Source organism: Maniola hyperantus, chromosome 5 (assembly GCF_902806685.2).
Source record: "Maniola hyperantus chromosome 5, iAphHyp1.2, whole genome shotgun sequence".
Lineage (NCBI taxonomy): Eukaryota > Metazoa > Arthropoda > Insecta > Lepidoptera > Nymphalidae > Maniola > Maniola hyperantus.
Window position 1 is genome coordinate 8,980,321 of NC_048540.1, and position 15,883 is coordinate 8,996,203.

General features: G+C 35.7%; 2 protein-coding genes across 3 annotated transcripts in view; one reads left to right on the forward strand and one right to left on the reverse strand.

The window, feature by feature from the left end:
- The window catches only part of rictor (rapamycin-insensitive companion of Tor), a 28,810-nt gene extending 27,991 nt beyond the window's left edge, over positions 1 to 819 (reverse strand). The window contains exons 1-2 of the mRNA XM_034969070.2: positions 614 to 819; positions 188 to 464 (exon numbers count right to left, since the gene is read on the reverse strand). Coding sequence (XP_034824961.1) covers positions 188 to 464; positions 614 to 650 — 314 coding nt within the window. The 5' untranslated portion in view covers positions 651 to 819. The remainder of the gene's footprint in view (positions 1 to 187; positions 465 to 613) is intronic.
- A 217-nt stretch (positions 820 to 1,036) lies between these two features.
- Positions 1,037 to 12,330, forward strand: LOC117982694 (uncharacterized). Of its 2 annotated transcripts, XR_011236727.1 has the most exons (10): positions 1,037 to 1,306; positions 2,915 to 3,006; positions 4,046 to 4,328; positions 4,935 to 5,169; positions 6,463 to 6,714; positions 7,337 to 7,484; positions 7,786 to 7,852; positions 8,450 to 8,593; positions 9,097 to 9,503; positions 9,536 to 12,330. XR_011236727.1 is itself a non-coding variant. In XM_034969071.2 (9 exons), exons 1-9 carry the CDS (start codon positions 1,163 to 1,165, stop codon positions 9,331 to 9,333), a joined length of 1,602 nt encoding a protein of 533 aa, XP_034824962.1. In that variant the 5' UTR covers positions 1,037 to 1,162; the 3' UTR covers positions 9,334 to 12,330. The 2 variants fall into 2 exon arrangements, 1 of the variants encoding a protein (XP_034824962.1); XM_034969071.2 differs by having other exon boundaries at positions 9,097 to 12,330.
- Positions 12,331 to 15,883: the final 3,553 nt, after the last annotated feature.

Here is a 15,883-nt window from a genome sequence, read left to right on the forward strand (position 1 = left end):
AGTTTGAGCTGTGTGTTCATAGAGCAGTCAGTCGCAGTCGCAAACATTTTGTTTGTCCATGAATATATTTACATTATAACACTTATAAACAGGTAAGTAAATCTCAAAAATAATCAGCTTATTGTGGAACAAATAAGGATCCCTACTCGGCTCACAATATTATTACTACTTAAATGATCTTACTTACCAAGTCATCAGCTCATCTGGAGTAAATCCTAGGTTATTCCTGTCTTCTTTATGTAGTAGAGTGACTAATGCCTCTAAGTAAGACCATCTGTAGCTGTCAGAGCTACTTTTTTGAGATCTCAATCCTAATCTCTCATTAAGCACATTTCTGTTTGTTGGAGAGGTGGAAGTATCACTGTGGGAAGGCTTTTTTGAATACAGACCTTTTAGAATTTCAATTATATTCTCTTCTGGAGACTTTTTAGTGTCTAACCTATAAGTATCGCCATCATGTTTACCTGCAATTTTATTGATTCTTTGCATAAATTAGTTCACTGCATTGACTTGCAATGTTTACGTATCGACATGAATATCACATTTTTAAAACTAGAATTTCACAACACGACTGCATAAACATTTACGAAGCGATGCACTAAAGATTATTTACCTTTTCTGCGACTCAACCTATTTTCCAAAGTGGCCATTATAACATCTTTACGGAGCAGTTCGAGCTGAATTCAAAAACATAAATAAGTCCGAAGAATGCAAGGATGACATTTAGATTTTAAATTCTATTATTCGAGACATGAAAATTTCGATTTTTCTTTAGTTCGTTGCTCGTTGCTGTTATCGTGAGACGCATTGCATTGCAATTTTGACAGATTTATTATACCATAATATACATCCTACTCTATCTCTATGATCAATCTCTATGGATTTAACTGATACCAAAGACTCCAAAGAGTATGTATAAGTGCACCAAAGAGTATGTAATCACTATAGATAATGAAATCACTACAAAGTACATAATATTTACGTACAATCAAAGAGAATATAATCACTACGTTTTACGTACAATAATACTCTTTGGTGTAGTGGTGTCCATTGTTGAAATCCAATAATTTCTTTTCTCTATACAACATCAATTATTATTTATTCTCCGAAAAACTTACGGATTTTATTCATCACTATAAGCTCAAAGTTTTTAGTTTGTAACATGTTAGAACCTAGCAGAGGTATCAATAATATTATGTTGAGCTGTCGTATATGTTTGTCGAGCAAGAGACCACTGTGCCCGCTTTTTAGATATGAATTATCTGGGAACTATGCAGAAATGCTTACAGCAATTGCAGACGTTAAGGTACGTAATTTGAATACAAATGGTTTCTAAATAATTTTAAATACACATCAAAAACTGCGAACCGGCAGGAATCGAACAAATGGTTTGTACATTAGTTTAGTTTTCCTACTAATTATCAGCTAAATTGTAACGTCTAGATATAGTGGTAGGTAGTGGCATCAGTTCATACTTTTATAGTATTTAGTCTGTTAACTGTTTATAGTTTCCAAATTAGTATAGTATCTAAAAACTATACTAATTTGAAAACTATAAAACAATACTAGTTAATATTATAAATGCGAAAATGTGTCTGTCTGCTTCCTTTTCACGTCCCATCCATTTTAACAGATTTTGACAAATAGAGATGGACATAGGCTATTTTTCGGTCCGGGAAAATCAGAATTTCAACTTAATACTTATTGGGAGTTTTAAAAACCCAAATCTCTGTAAATAAAATTGTGGGCATCCTCTCGTATAAAATAAATAGATAGTCATTAATATATATATAACTAGCTGATGCCCGCGACTTCATACGCGTGGATTTAGGTTTTTGAAAATCCTGTAAGAACTCTTAAATTTTCCGGGATAAAAAGTAGCCTATGTCCTTCCCCGGGTTGCAAGCTACCTCTGTACCAAATTTCGTCAAAATCGGTTGAACGGTTAAGCTGTTAAAAGCTAGCAGACAGACAGACACACTTTCACATTTATAATATTAGTATGGATAATGTATGCAACGAGCGAACACAAGGAATGCCAGTGCATGGACAATTAATGTGATCAGGTTTTTGATGCACCAGAATAGTCAGTAATGTAATACCTATTCAAAATGTATCTTGTTTTAAAATAAATAAACAACTAATGCGTATACATCTAAGAAAGTAAAACATGAAATTCTTTACAATAACCTGTAATATAGTTGTTATTTCTACAAAATTAAACTGATCATTAGTCAATCTCCAAGACGTACAGCAACATTTTCAGTACTGAAAAACGAAGTCTGTGTGAAAAATATGATGCATGGAGGTCTGGTTCATAGTACAACAGAGCCTCGATAGTCCATACCCAGCTAATCCAAATGCTTCTGTATTTTGAACAAGCCTTACCCTTTTCCACTTTGCAACTGCTGATTCTCTGAAAGGCCGATCTAATTCACTAAATATGACTTGTCAAGCTCTATATTAGAATTCTTTGAAAAATGTGTTAAAAACGTTTAACTTTAATTATTTATTACATTTTTGCATGATGAAAATGTAAGCACTTTCCACTTAAAAACCTTTATTTTCAAAACTGCCTTTCAAATTATCTACATACCACTACAATCTCAGCATTCTCAACTCTCATTGTTTTGTTTTTGAATTCAGTTTTAAGTTTTTAACTACCACTGTAGCCATAATTTAAATACAATAGTTGGTGTTATTATCAGTAATATCTGATAATAACTGTAAATTACCCTAAGGCTCGAAATCTCGTTCTCTTAGTCGAGTTGTATGTGGAACGAGTTGTAGGTGAAAGGATCTAGGAACTCACCACATTAATATCACAAGGGAACTATCATTATAGGATTAATCAATGAGGGAACACAATTATAACAAAAAATAAATAAATAATAATTTCACATCCTGTCACCAGGTGGCGGCCAATGATGGACTACCAGAAAAGATCTGCAACAAATGTTGTACAGCATTAGAAAAAGCATATGTTCTTAAAACCGTTGCAGAAAGGTAAGCACTAACCGACTTGACTAAAATTCTTTTAAAAAATGTATACTTCCAATAACTACTAACCAATAAGTATGATCATTTTTTTATTTATAGTGAGGTAGGCATGCACTAGATGACAATCATGCTCAATAAAAAACAATGATGAGGTCCTAGGTTGGAGCATGCTTGTCTAGTAGATGCCTATTCAGTCTTGCCTTGAAGGTATTTAGGTTATACATAGCAGGAGACAGATGCCAAGAGCATTCCATACCTTAGCAGTTTGTATCACAAATGTTAAGCGAGCACAGATTGGATATAGACCACATAAAGTTGCAACATTAACAGTTTCTTGCTCTTATGTAGTAGGTTGGTGATATGATAATATTTCCTTGTGTCAGGAATAGATATGACCACAGAATAATTAAATGTTAGAATGAGGATGGTGAAGGAGGCCTAGCGGTTAAGATGTTTAGGGGTCAGTGGTTCGATCCATGGTTGGGGAGGCAGCTTTCCCCCTCCTTAGGTAACAGTTTGTACTAAACTTACTGTAAAGCCATGAGATAGAAAATGTTTCATTGAAATAATGATACAATCACATAACAGTCTTTATCAAGAAAAAAACGCTATCGATAAAATTATGTACAACAAACCTATTTTACTATTATGGTTCGCAATAGCGTTAGATTTTCAATTTACTCATGTAAGGAAATTCCTTTTCCCTGGACAATCGCTCAGCATATTTTTGCGTTTTGTACTGCAGCTCAGATCACGATTCACGATGAAAACTAGACAAACACTGCGTGTGTCGGTAGCGGTACGAGAAACAGATTTTTATATGAACAAATGCTCATATGTGGTGCGCGTCGACCCCACCTACTATATCTTTCTAACTAGTCTATCCAATAGAGCACAGATTGTGATTTGAACATACAACATTTTGGATTACCTCTCCCCTAAATCATTGATCGTCTTAAACCTTGTTTTATTTTTTAAGATGGTTAAAAATTGTAAGTAATAATACATAGTAGTTTTATTCATTAGCTGTGTCCTTTTAATACAGATCAGATCGTGAGCTCAGAAAATTGTGTGCGAGGAACAGTAAAAGTAAAAATGTGGCAACCAAAAAGATTGCCTTTGATTCATTCACTGACATTAAAAGTGAAATTGCTCCATTGGCTATAAAGGATGAACCGAAATGGGAAATGGAAATAGATACATCGAGGATCAATATGCCACCAGCGAATGTTGACGTTGTAGATCTTAAAGATATAGTTATTGCTGATACTGTTATAAGGAAGGTGGGCTCCGCTGACTCCAAATCGAATGATAATATTGATGTTGATGTAAGTAAAAGTATGTTAAAGTTATTTTTTAAAGCTCAACTTTGAATTGGCAAAGCCTAAGTGGCAATGGGCAGGTTACATACATACATACATTCGTAAAACCGATAGATGTTCCCAAGGTGCTAGAATAGCGACCTCGCACCGGAAAGTGCAGCGTTAGCAGACCCGCCACTAAGTGGACGGACGACATCAAACGAGTCGCAGGGAGCCGCTGGATTCAGGCGGCGCAAGACTGTGGCTTGTGGAAGTCCCTACAAGAGACCTATGTCCAGCAGTGGACGTAGTGGACATCTGTCGGTTGACGACAGGGCATCATCATGATAGCCTAGGGTGCTGGTCATAACTTCGGTACATGTTTAGCTAGTCTTAGGCTCTTTATTGTTATAGATAAAAATTTAGAAGCTGAACAGGGTGGTAAGGCTAAGTCGTTAGTTACTGATTTAAAAACCATTGGATTGAATACAGTTAAATACTTAGGTAAAAACTAAAAATGTCTGATGATTAAATCATTATTTATTTACATAAAATAGATTATACTAATAATGAAATAATTATCGTCAATGATATCTCAATAATTAAATGAAAATGTACTTATTTTCATTTCAGAATGACTTTTTAGATGATGACGTATATCATGACGATGATGACGATGACTATGTGCCGCCTACAGAGAAACCGAAAAATAAGTTTAAGAAACCAAAACTGTCCGATATAAAGGTTTTTAAGGGAAAAAAACCAATTGTTAAAAAAGTCAAAGTCATAAAACAATACAAGCAAAATCCATATGGAGAGTCAAGTACTATTGTCATTGATGACAAGAAATCAACAACTATAACTTGTTGTAAGTATAATTACAAAAAAAAACTGACTGACTTGTCAAGCACAAATGTGAAATTTTGCATACTGGATGTCTTTGTTTAGAGTTTTGACTTCTGCTTTTTTAAGAATTGCATACCTAATAAATAACAGCATATAAGTTTGTGTGATTAGGGTCCCATACATCAAAAGGAAAAAGGAATCCTTATAGGATCACATTGTTGTCTGTCTGTGTGTCTGTCGTCTGTCAAGAAACCTACATGGTACTAGAATCCTAAAGGTTGACCTAGAATCATGAAATTTGGCAGGTAGGTAGGTTTTATAGCAGACATAAGAGGGGAAAATCTGAAACCTGTGAATTTGTGGTTACAAATAAAATGTTATTGGGGGGGGCTTATTTTATTATATATATAAGTATCAGCATCCGCATCGAGTTAGCACGGGGGCCGGCTGTAAGGGTGTGCGGGGCGTTTCCTCCACGATCGCCATATCGACTTGTCGCGTACTATATGTACCTATGTGTAATCCATCCCGCCTCGCTTCTAGTTGACGCAGTTTCATATAAAATGTATAGCAGGCGAACTTTTGCATTGCAATCCGACCCGAACTGGCCTGCCTGATCACTATCCCATATCCCTCTTTTTATTATAGTCAAGTTTAGTTTAAAAAACCAGCCAAGTGCGAGTCAGGCTCGCGCAATGAGGGTTCCGTACTACAGTCGTATTTTTTCGACATTTTGCACGATAATTCAAAAACTATGATGCATAAAAATAAATAAAAATCTGTTTTAGAATGTACAGGTGAGACCTTTCATATGATACACCACTTGATATAGTCACTCACTTCAAAAGTTGAAAATACTAATAAGTCTGTCTGTCAAGAAACCTACAGGGTACTTCCCGTTGACTTCAGAATCATGACGTTCATTAGAATCATGAAATTTGGCAGGTAGGTAGATCTTATAGCTGACATTTGGGGAAAAATCTGAAAACCGCGAATTTAGGGTTAGATCACACAAAAAAAAAATTAAATTGTGGTCATGAACTAATAATTATTATTAGTTCATGACCACAATTTAATTTTTTTTTTGTGTGATCTAACCCTAAATTCGCGGTTTTCAGATTTTTCCCCAAATGTCAGCTATAAGATCTACCTACCTGCCAAATTTCATGATTCTAATGAACGTCATGATTCTGAAGTCAACGGGAAGTACCCTGTAGGTTTCTTGACAGACAGACAGACAGACAACAAAGTGATCCTATAAGGGTTCCGTATTTCCTTTTGAGGTACGGAACTCTAAAAAAATATACATTTCTAGATCCGATTATGAAGAATGGTGCAAAAGGCCCTGCTATTCTGTTAAGGAGACCAAAAGATGCGACAATATTAAAGATTCATCCAAATTACAAAAACAGAAATGGCTCGAAATCTGATTATAGAGGTATGAAACGCGAAAATATACGAAGAGTGAAAAACGCAAAACCTATATCAAAGGAAAGGGAAAAGCTTGTGTGTCCTGTCTGTGGTATACTGACTTATGCTCTTGGAAATCATATGGCTACTCATGAAGGTACTATTTATAAATTAAAGATTAATATTTACATAATTATAAGTTTTAATAAACTGTAACACAGAGTTTTACCTACCAAAAAAACTGATTCGTTTATTTTTCCTGAACATATCTTGATAAATTACAATTAATAAAACAGATAGTATTATAATTACTGATATTAAAAAAAAACTAGCTGACCCGGCGAACTTCGTAGCGCCTAGCAGTCGATTCTTTAATAGAAAAGCGTTGTTTTTAGACTTTTGCCTTCCCAGAACCCCTACACTAACACTTAAACTTTATGGTATGGTATTAAAATTCAAATTGACTTTCAAGTATTATTACGAATCTTTTGTATGGGAATATAGAAAAGTGTTGTTTTTAGACTTTATCAGGCAATTTTTTAAATTTTTCTCCGTAAGAACCATCCTCGTACTTCAAGGAATAAAAAAAGAATTAGCAAAATCAGTTCAGCTGTTCTCTAGATTTGCGCTTAGCAACACATTCAGCGATTCATTTTTATAGATAGAGATGTAATAGTTTAAAATAAAACATAGTAAATAGCTTAATATCATATTATTATTATGCGTTTATATATTATGTTAACGTGTTTCGCCATTGGTAACTTGTTGTCATTTTGCAGAAAAGAAGAAATACACCTGTTCTGAATGCCCAAGGTCTTTTGTGCAAAAAAGCAATTTGTTAATTCACCTCAAACAGCACTCAGGAATAAAGGATCATATTTGTGAAATTTGTGGTGCAGGATTTTATACGCAGAAGTCTTTGGTCAGGTAGCTAATGATTTGAATCAAACTTGAATAACTATAGTTATATGACAGCTCAGCTCTCAGGCTCTAGGATTGTCTTGTTTCCTTTTAGTTTTCATTCTAAAAATATGGGCATTCATCTGCAGGGTAATATTATGTTGCTAACTAAGTTGGACACAGTCAGACACACTTTATATCATTAATATTATTTGGAATATCGGTATTGATGATATAGAATCTAGGTTATCTCATTTGGTATTGTTAAAAAAATATCAAGTATTTTATATTTAATTTGTAAAATATGTACTTTAAAATGTTATTGCAGGCATAACCTCATTCACAAAGGAGAAAGACCGTTTCAATGCAATTTATGTTCCAAGAAATTCATCGCAGTAAGTAAATATTCTCTTATTTAAAAGTCAAATATACCCATAGTTGTCAGTTGCTATGTTAATTTGATAATTTATTATGTAAATAATATCACCATGAATCAATTTAAAATCTGAGTTAAACATAGACTAATAAACTCTCTCCAGTTTGCAAGCATGACTTAGGATCGTAATCAACAATACAGCGACTAAGCTTGTGTATAATATCCTTTCAATGAGTCATAACTGCAGGCTGAAACAAATTATCGGATGCGGCTGACCGCCACGTCTTATAGATGCAATGTGCAAACTATCGGACGGAACTTTGGGCGTCTCATGCGCTCGGACGTCCGATAGAACTCTGCCCCACTGGATGTTTTTGAGGTCCGCAAGTCGCATCCCAAACGACTGTGCACACCTATCTGCCACGGCTTACGAAAACGTCTGATAGTTTATTTCCGTTTTTACTATAGATATGTGCTACTGTAAAAGCCCGAATTACGGTGAAGTCGTTAGAACCTTGGATTTACCAAGTCTTATGGTAAAAGTACGACCTGTTCTGTGATTTTATTTAAAAGGAGATTATGTAGGAGATTAATGAAAATGTACGTTATTTTTCAGCGGTGTGATCTGAACCGCCATCTGCGCATCCACGCCGGGTACAAGCCGTACAAGTGCGCCACTTGCGCGATGTCCTTCAACGCCAAACATCAGCTGCAGAACCACGAGCGAATGCACACCGGTGAACGTCCCTATACGTGTGAAGTGAGTCAACCTCAGTATCATATAGTTAACCACTTGCGCAATGTCCTTCGACGCCAAGCACCAGCTGCAGAACCACGAATGAATGTACACCGGTGAACGCCCCAATAGTGTGAAGTGAGTTAACCTCAGACTCATCTAGTTAACACAGTTCTGAGTCTGGGTGTCACTTTTCTATTTTTAAAAAGTATATGTACATACGTACAGTTCGACAAGGCCCTCTTGACACTTGAATGACATTGACAGGGGGGCGCTGTTGGAGAACAAAGGCTTGGAATATTCAAACAAGAACAAAGGGGACACTTGACGGCAACGTTAGTTCCGATTTTCGCCACGCGCCAAGGTAGCCTTGTCGCACTGTATGTATTTATATAATACCAATTGTTGTGCGAGCTCATTGTACAATAGAGTTGTAGGAATGGGTTCATTGAATCATATCACAACACTATTTTTAAGTTCGTTTCTGTCGGGTGTTCCACGACACTCACGGTTTGTTTTAATTTCAGGTGTGCAGCGTGGCCTTCAGTTACAAAGTGAACCTTAACAACCACGTATTTAAGGTTCACGGCATAAACTTGAAGTTCAAGTCCATCCACACGGTGACGGAGGACATCCTGCGGAAGGAGCTGGGCATGCTCTCTGAGGCGGGCGAGGCCATCGCGCACATTCTGCCGCAGCTCAGCGACGCGCCCGCGCCCGCCGCGCACGAGACCGTGCACCACACGTCCGACTACAACGCTTAACGCGTGAGGAGGAGCCAGGCATGCTGGCAGCGGGCACCCGCTGCTGCCGCCTACTACCGATTTATTATGTCAACTTTAAAACAAGGTTCTTTAAGTCCATTTTACTCTGACTATAGTGTTACAATTAAAGAGGGGCATTTTTGCTTGGAAAAAGCTGTGATAGCCTAATGGTTAGAGTTCCTAACTCTAACCACTAGGCTAGTCCACCTCCTAATGGGAGGTCGGGGGTTCGATCCCGGGCACGCACCTCTAACTTTTCGGAGTTATGTGCGTTTTAAGCAATTAAATATCACTTGCTTTAACCATGAAGGAAAACATCGTGAGGAAACCTGCATACCTGAGAGTTCTCCATGATGTTTTCAAAGGTGTCTGAAGTCTGTGAATCTGCACTTGGCCAAAAACCCTTCTCACTCAGAGGAGACCCGTGCTCTGTAGTAAACCGACGATGATGATTGATCATGATGATGATGATTTTTGCTACTTGTAAATCATCGACATTTCACAGATCGTGATTCTTGACGGAACGTGATTTTTCCAATTTTTGCACTTGCAATGGTTTGCTACGTCAAATTACCGATGTTTGTCTCTTCCTTATAAGCAGTGACGCGAGTGTTCTCGCTTGCAGACTTTTGAGCGTCTTAGCTAGGATCAATGACCGCGTGTGAAATTTAAAAAAAATCGTATTCTCAGGGCATTAACACAGTTTCCACATACGTCTCGTTATGTTTTACGTCTGGACCGCCTTGTTTTCCAACTTTAATGGCTGTAAGTGTGATAGAAGTGTGTTTAAAAATTATATTATGTATTAATTTATTATGTAAGTTAACTGAAAAAATCGTGATAGAGAAGTGTGTATTGTATTATTTATGGATAGTTTCAATACTGGACTAAGAGCCACCGCGTGCCAGACCTTCCTTATTTTATAAAAGTTTACCTGTGTACTGTCCCCAACACAGGGAGGAACATCTTTATTACATTATTACATGTTATCTTTCAAAGTCCTCCTCCTGTCCTCCAACCAATCTGCTCATAGTCCATCGACTGATCGCCGGATAAGGCACAACAACAAAAAATCTTTCAAAGTCACCGCCATCATCCAACTTCATAGTCGCTGATCGTTCCTCCATGTGTTGGGGACAGTACGCACACAAACTTTCTGCTTTCTCTATACATATTATACAGGATATATCTTCGTAAGAGCATAATATGAAATAGGGTGAAACAAGACCTTATTTTGTTCAATGGAAAATATAATTTAAAAAAAGTGTATATTTTTTTGGTTTTATAGTTAGCACCTATTAGACCCTTTGTCTCATTTTCAAGTTCACTGTATTGTATATAATGTTGGACCATGTTAAATAAGCGTTTGTGTATTAATGACATCTTTAACGTTAGTACATCAAGCTTATGTGTATGTCGTAGAATGGTCATAGAATTTCACATCATAAAGCGCCCGGGACATTTCTTCTTCTTGAAATGGTGGCATTTCAGGTAATGTATTATACATTTAAATAGTTTTAAATAATGCTTGTCCAAACTTATACCAATATTATACATACGAAATTGTTTTTGTCTACCCACCTTTTCACGGATAATCTGTGTAATCGATTTTGTCGAAATTTGGTACTACAATACTTTGCGCCCAGGAGACAGACATAGCCTAGCTTTTGTTCCGAAAAATCAAAGAATTTCTAATTACAATGCAGAACGGATTGTAGAGTACATCTCCCGAGGAGGGTGTCAGAGTGAACGGAAGTATTATTTATTTTATTTTATTTTATTTTATAGGAAGCCAACGGTATACAAAGAAAACTAATTATGACGACTTATATAAACTTAGGACTATCAATGTATACTCACTTACAGGCTAACTCAACATGCTTAATCTAGAACTTCTAAATAGTAAAACTTAAACTAAGACATTCCTTGCATAAATCTATAATAATTAAATTAATTACTCAATAAGCTAAAAGTACAATGATTCTTACAACTAACAATTAAAACTACATGTAGATATATTGAGTGTGTTGTAGAAGACTTGTGTGGTGTTGTTTGAAGGTGATACATATTTATTGCTTGGATGCTTGATTTTCTTGTATGTTTAGTAGTGGGAGGATGGGCGGTACCATACAGATTTGTCTGTTTTGGGGGATTTAGGGAATTAAACTTGTTATATATAATATCTCTCACCCGGCTATACTCACGTGGTTAGTCGACGTTAGCCCGACAAGTTTCGAACCCATCCGGGGTCCTGTTTCAAAGTCAGTTCGCGCACGCGTCGCGCTAAGACGCGCCGCTGCCCGGCGAGAGATATTATCATGATCATGATCAACCCATCACCGGCTCACTACAGAGCACAGGTCTCCTCTCAGAGTGAGAAGGGTTTTGGCCATAGTCTACCACGCTGGCCAAGTGCGGATTGGCAGACATATATAATGGAAATCTCTCACGATAGTTTAAACGCTAAAATTAAAGTTGTTCCTTGTAAGACTACTCAATTGAGTCGGGGTGCTCAGATTTCGTTCTGGGCCATATTCCTCACAATATATCTTATGCATAACTTTATTATTAATTTATATCTTGGACGGGCGCCTTATATTTTTGAAATGACAATCGTTGGTGGCTAAATCGTAAATGATTTAATGTTATCAATATGGCCAGTAGGTAGTCTGGCCATAATATGAAATGCCACCATTGCAATAAAACAGCAAGGTGTTTATGTGTGTGTAAGCATTATGTGGTGTTAATTCTACGATTTTGCTCCGACATGCATATTGCATACTGAGGAGTTTTATTTAACAGATAAATAAATCTACCTTGTTTCATTTTATGCTAACTGAAAACTTATATTACAGTCATGGATGTAACTATTTTAGATAATGTTAATATTTTTTTTTTGTATACAGCGAAATGCAAGTTTTAATTTGAATACTTATTGTACATTTAGTACATAGTTTTATCTTTGAAAGTAAATAAATGATTTGTTTAAATAATATTCTTTGTGCGTTTCTATTTGTTAGTTACTTCTTGCGATCTAGCTATGCAATCTAGTTTATAGTGGTCTATGCGAATGCTTATCAAAAGTGTTTATATCATAAATTAGAGAATCGTAGAATGATTAAATTAAGATCTGATAGGCTGAAGGCATAATATTGCGAGGGGTTTATTTTAATTTTTTTTATTCAGATGACAAGTAAACCTGGTGGTAAGTGATGATGCGGTCTAAGATCGAAGCGGGCTAACCTGGAAGGCGCATAGCAGTTTATATTAAACCCGGTATGAAAATTTAAAAAAATTAAAAAGGTAGGTAGGTATATATTGTAGCAGTGTTAGATTATTTTTTTAATCGATTAGTTAATTTGATTAATTCTAACTAGATTAAATTAATCTTAAACTTAAATCAATCGTCATAGCTAATCGCGCTTCATCGCTAACTTAATCGTAATTGCGATTAATAAAAATAATGATTAATCGTTAATTTTATTAATATTTTTGATAGATTGAGGTAAGTTTTAAAACAACAAAAAAATTACAAGGCTGAGAGCTGAACGATGCAGCTTGGCACTTACAATATAGAAAATGTTGCACGGTACAAAAATATAAATTCATAATCGGACTTTCAAAAATGGCCACAATTTAGGTGGGCAGCACCGCTGTAGCAGGTATGCTGTATCAGGGTTGAAGAGTTGGACCAGAATTTTTATGGGACCATCTCGCAAACTTCTATCGATTACAAAAAATTATGAAAATTGGTTCAGAAAGCTCAGAAAAATCGGTGTACATCGGTGTAGAAAAAAAAACATGCCAGCCGAATTGAGAACCTTCTCCTTTTTTGGAAGTCGGTTAGAAATAATTGTTGTACTTTTACAACAATAGATATATATTTAATCATATATTTTAATCGCAATTAACGATTGAAATTAATTAATCTTAATTATGAAAATTTCGATTACGATTAATTTTAATCGTTAATCGCGATTAACTTTTTAATCGTTAATTTTTAGTATTCCGTACCTAAAAAGGAAAAAAGGAACCCTCCAACAAAGTGATCCTATAAGGATCAATTTGTTGTCTGTATATCTGTCCGTCTGTCTGTCTGTCCTGTCTGTCAAGAATACCTATATGATTCTTCCCGTTGACCTTAAGAATTATAAAATTTGGCAGGTAGGTACTCTTTAGGTTTAGGTTAGGATTCTCTTGTACACAATCTCTAAACTAAACTAAATCAACAGGTCTAAATCTAGTGCTATCCTTTTCCGCAAGCGACATTATGATAGGGATAGCACTAGATATAGACTAGAGGTGTCAAAAAATAATGTACCTAATAAATTTATTAAATATATAAATGTATTCAAGATATTCGTTTTTAGATTAAAACAAAATTGAATACAATATATAATAAGTACCTAGTGAAAATTTGAGAAAATCCTTCCTAAAAAATAACTCAGGCGTTCGATCTTTGATACGCCGCGCGCGGCGCGACCGAGCGACGATATTAGAATAAAATATATTAGGTAGGTACAGCTGAATACAAATATCGTCGCGATTCGACGGTGAATAATTATTACATTGAATTTTCGGTATTGGCCTGTTACATGTTGACTGTGATGATACGAGTATGCGGCTAGTATTTTTATCATTTTGTTTGTTTCGTAATAAATTTTGAATGCAGTTTTATTTATTTGTGAACTTGAGTGTCGATAAATATTTAATGCGAATAATTGTAATGTAGATTAGGCAAAATAATGTAGATTAGGTACATTTTTGTGTTGTGATAGATTTGTGTCGCGCGTTAATAATACCTATTATAGTAGATTTGTTCTTTTTGGAAATACTTGCGTCATTTTATAAATCGTATGAGAAAATGTTTTTCAAAGTGTAGGTATTATCATACATTTAAGTATTATAGGTAATAGGTTAGGTACGTGAAGTGGTATTGTTCTTTTTAGAAATCATCATCATCATTTTATAGTTCGTATGATAATAAATATGTAGAAATGTATGATAATAAATATAGTAGTTACCTACTAAAAAGATTTTTTTATAGGTAACTAGGTAAACTTACCTACCTATTGTATTGTAGGTATCTACTTGACATTGCTTTATCGTTCTACTTGTTTTTATTTTTACATACATAGGTAGGTACTAGGTACTGTATTCCGCGACAGGTTGAGATGGCAATCGGGGTATGAGGCGGGGGTGACACCCCGCACACCCGCACGTCACCCTCGCTCGCCCGCACTGGGTTAGCACAGGGGGTGTGCGGGGCATTCCCTCCCCGATTGCCATTTCGACCTGTCGCGAAGGTATGGATTGGGTACCTATTAAGAGTAAAATTTAAAATTTAAATCAATCGAGTTAAATACAAGCTATACCCTAGTTCTCGACCTTATTGACGGTTATGAGAAAGTTGTTTTTTGTCATATTCTTGTTCAGTAGGTATCATTCATATATTGTTAAAATGTTGTTCCCTATGTCAATAAGGTCGGAAATCGATTGCACCCATTTATCTGCTTGCGCCTCATGGTGAAATCGGTGCAAGCAAATCTCGACCTTATTGACGGTTATGAGAAAGTTGTTTTTTGTCATATTCTTGCTCAGTATAATTCATAGATTGCTAAAATGCTGTTTTCTGACGTATGTCAATAAGGTCGAAAATCGATTGCACCCATTTTTCTGCTTGCGCCTCACGGTTCAAGCAATTTTTTTTTTGTAACAAAATAATGTAACGTTAATAATTATTAAATATTTGTCTGTAACACGTGATAATATTGTGATACACACATGAACCTGTATTTGACACCTCTAATATAGACGTATCATTTTAGTTTAGTTTAGAGATTGTGTAGTACAACGGAATAAGCCACATTGTCTTGTAGTTACGATAGTAAGGACTGCTTTCGATACTGCAGCGAAGGTCTTGTAAGGGAGACAGTGGCATGTGGAAATTTCTACAAGAGACTTATGTACAGCTGTGGATGTCTATCGGTTGATGATGATGCCATGAAACAAAGCAAATGAGCCCTAATACGACTGTCATACGGCATACCATAGAGAGTTCCAATGTCCACCTTGCACAGTCCGTCATCATAGACGCTTATTGGAAGGCACTAATCATCTTTTTTGACCCAAACCACACGTGTTGATAAAATTCCAACTCAAGTGAACAATTGGAAGTAGCCAAACCATTTTCGACGGAATGACAACATACGAACGAGTCAACCTAATAAAAAGCTTTAAAAAATGTCAAGCAGATAAAATTAATGCACATACTTCCTATTGGTAACTTTATACTTTTTGTTTTCTTACTTCATTACATACATCGTACCTACGATCGAGTTAGTTTACATCCCGGGAAAGGACATAGGCTACTTTTTATCCTGGAAAATCAAAGAGTTTCCACGGGATTTTTCCAAAATCCACGTGGACGAAGTCGCGGACATCCTCTAGTTTCCTATATAAAAGGAATACTATAAAATAAAACAATTTAAATAAATATCTGCCTATCTACTCCTATTTTTTATTTAGTTAGGCGTAACAATAAATAATT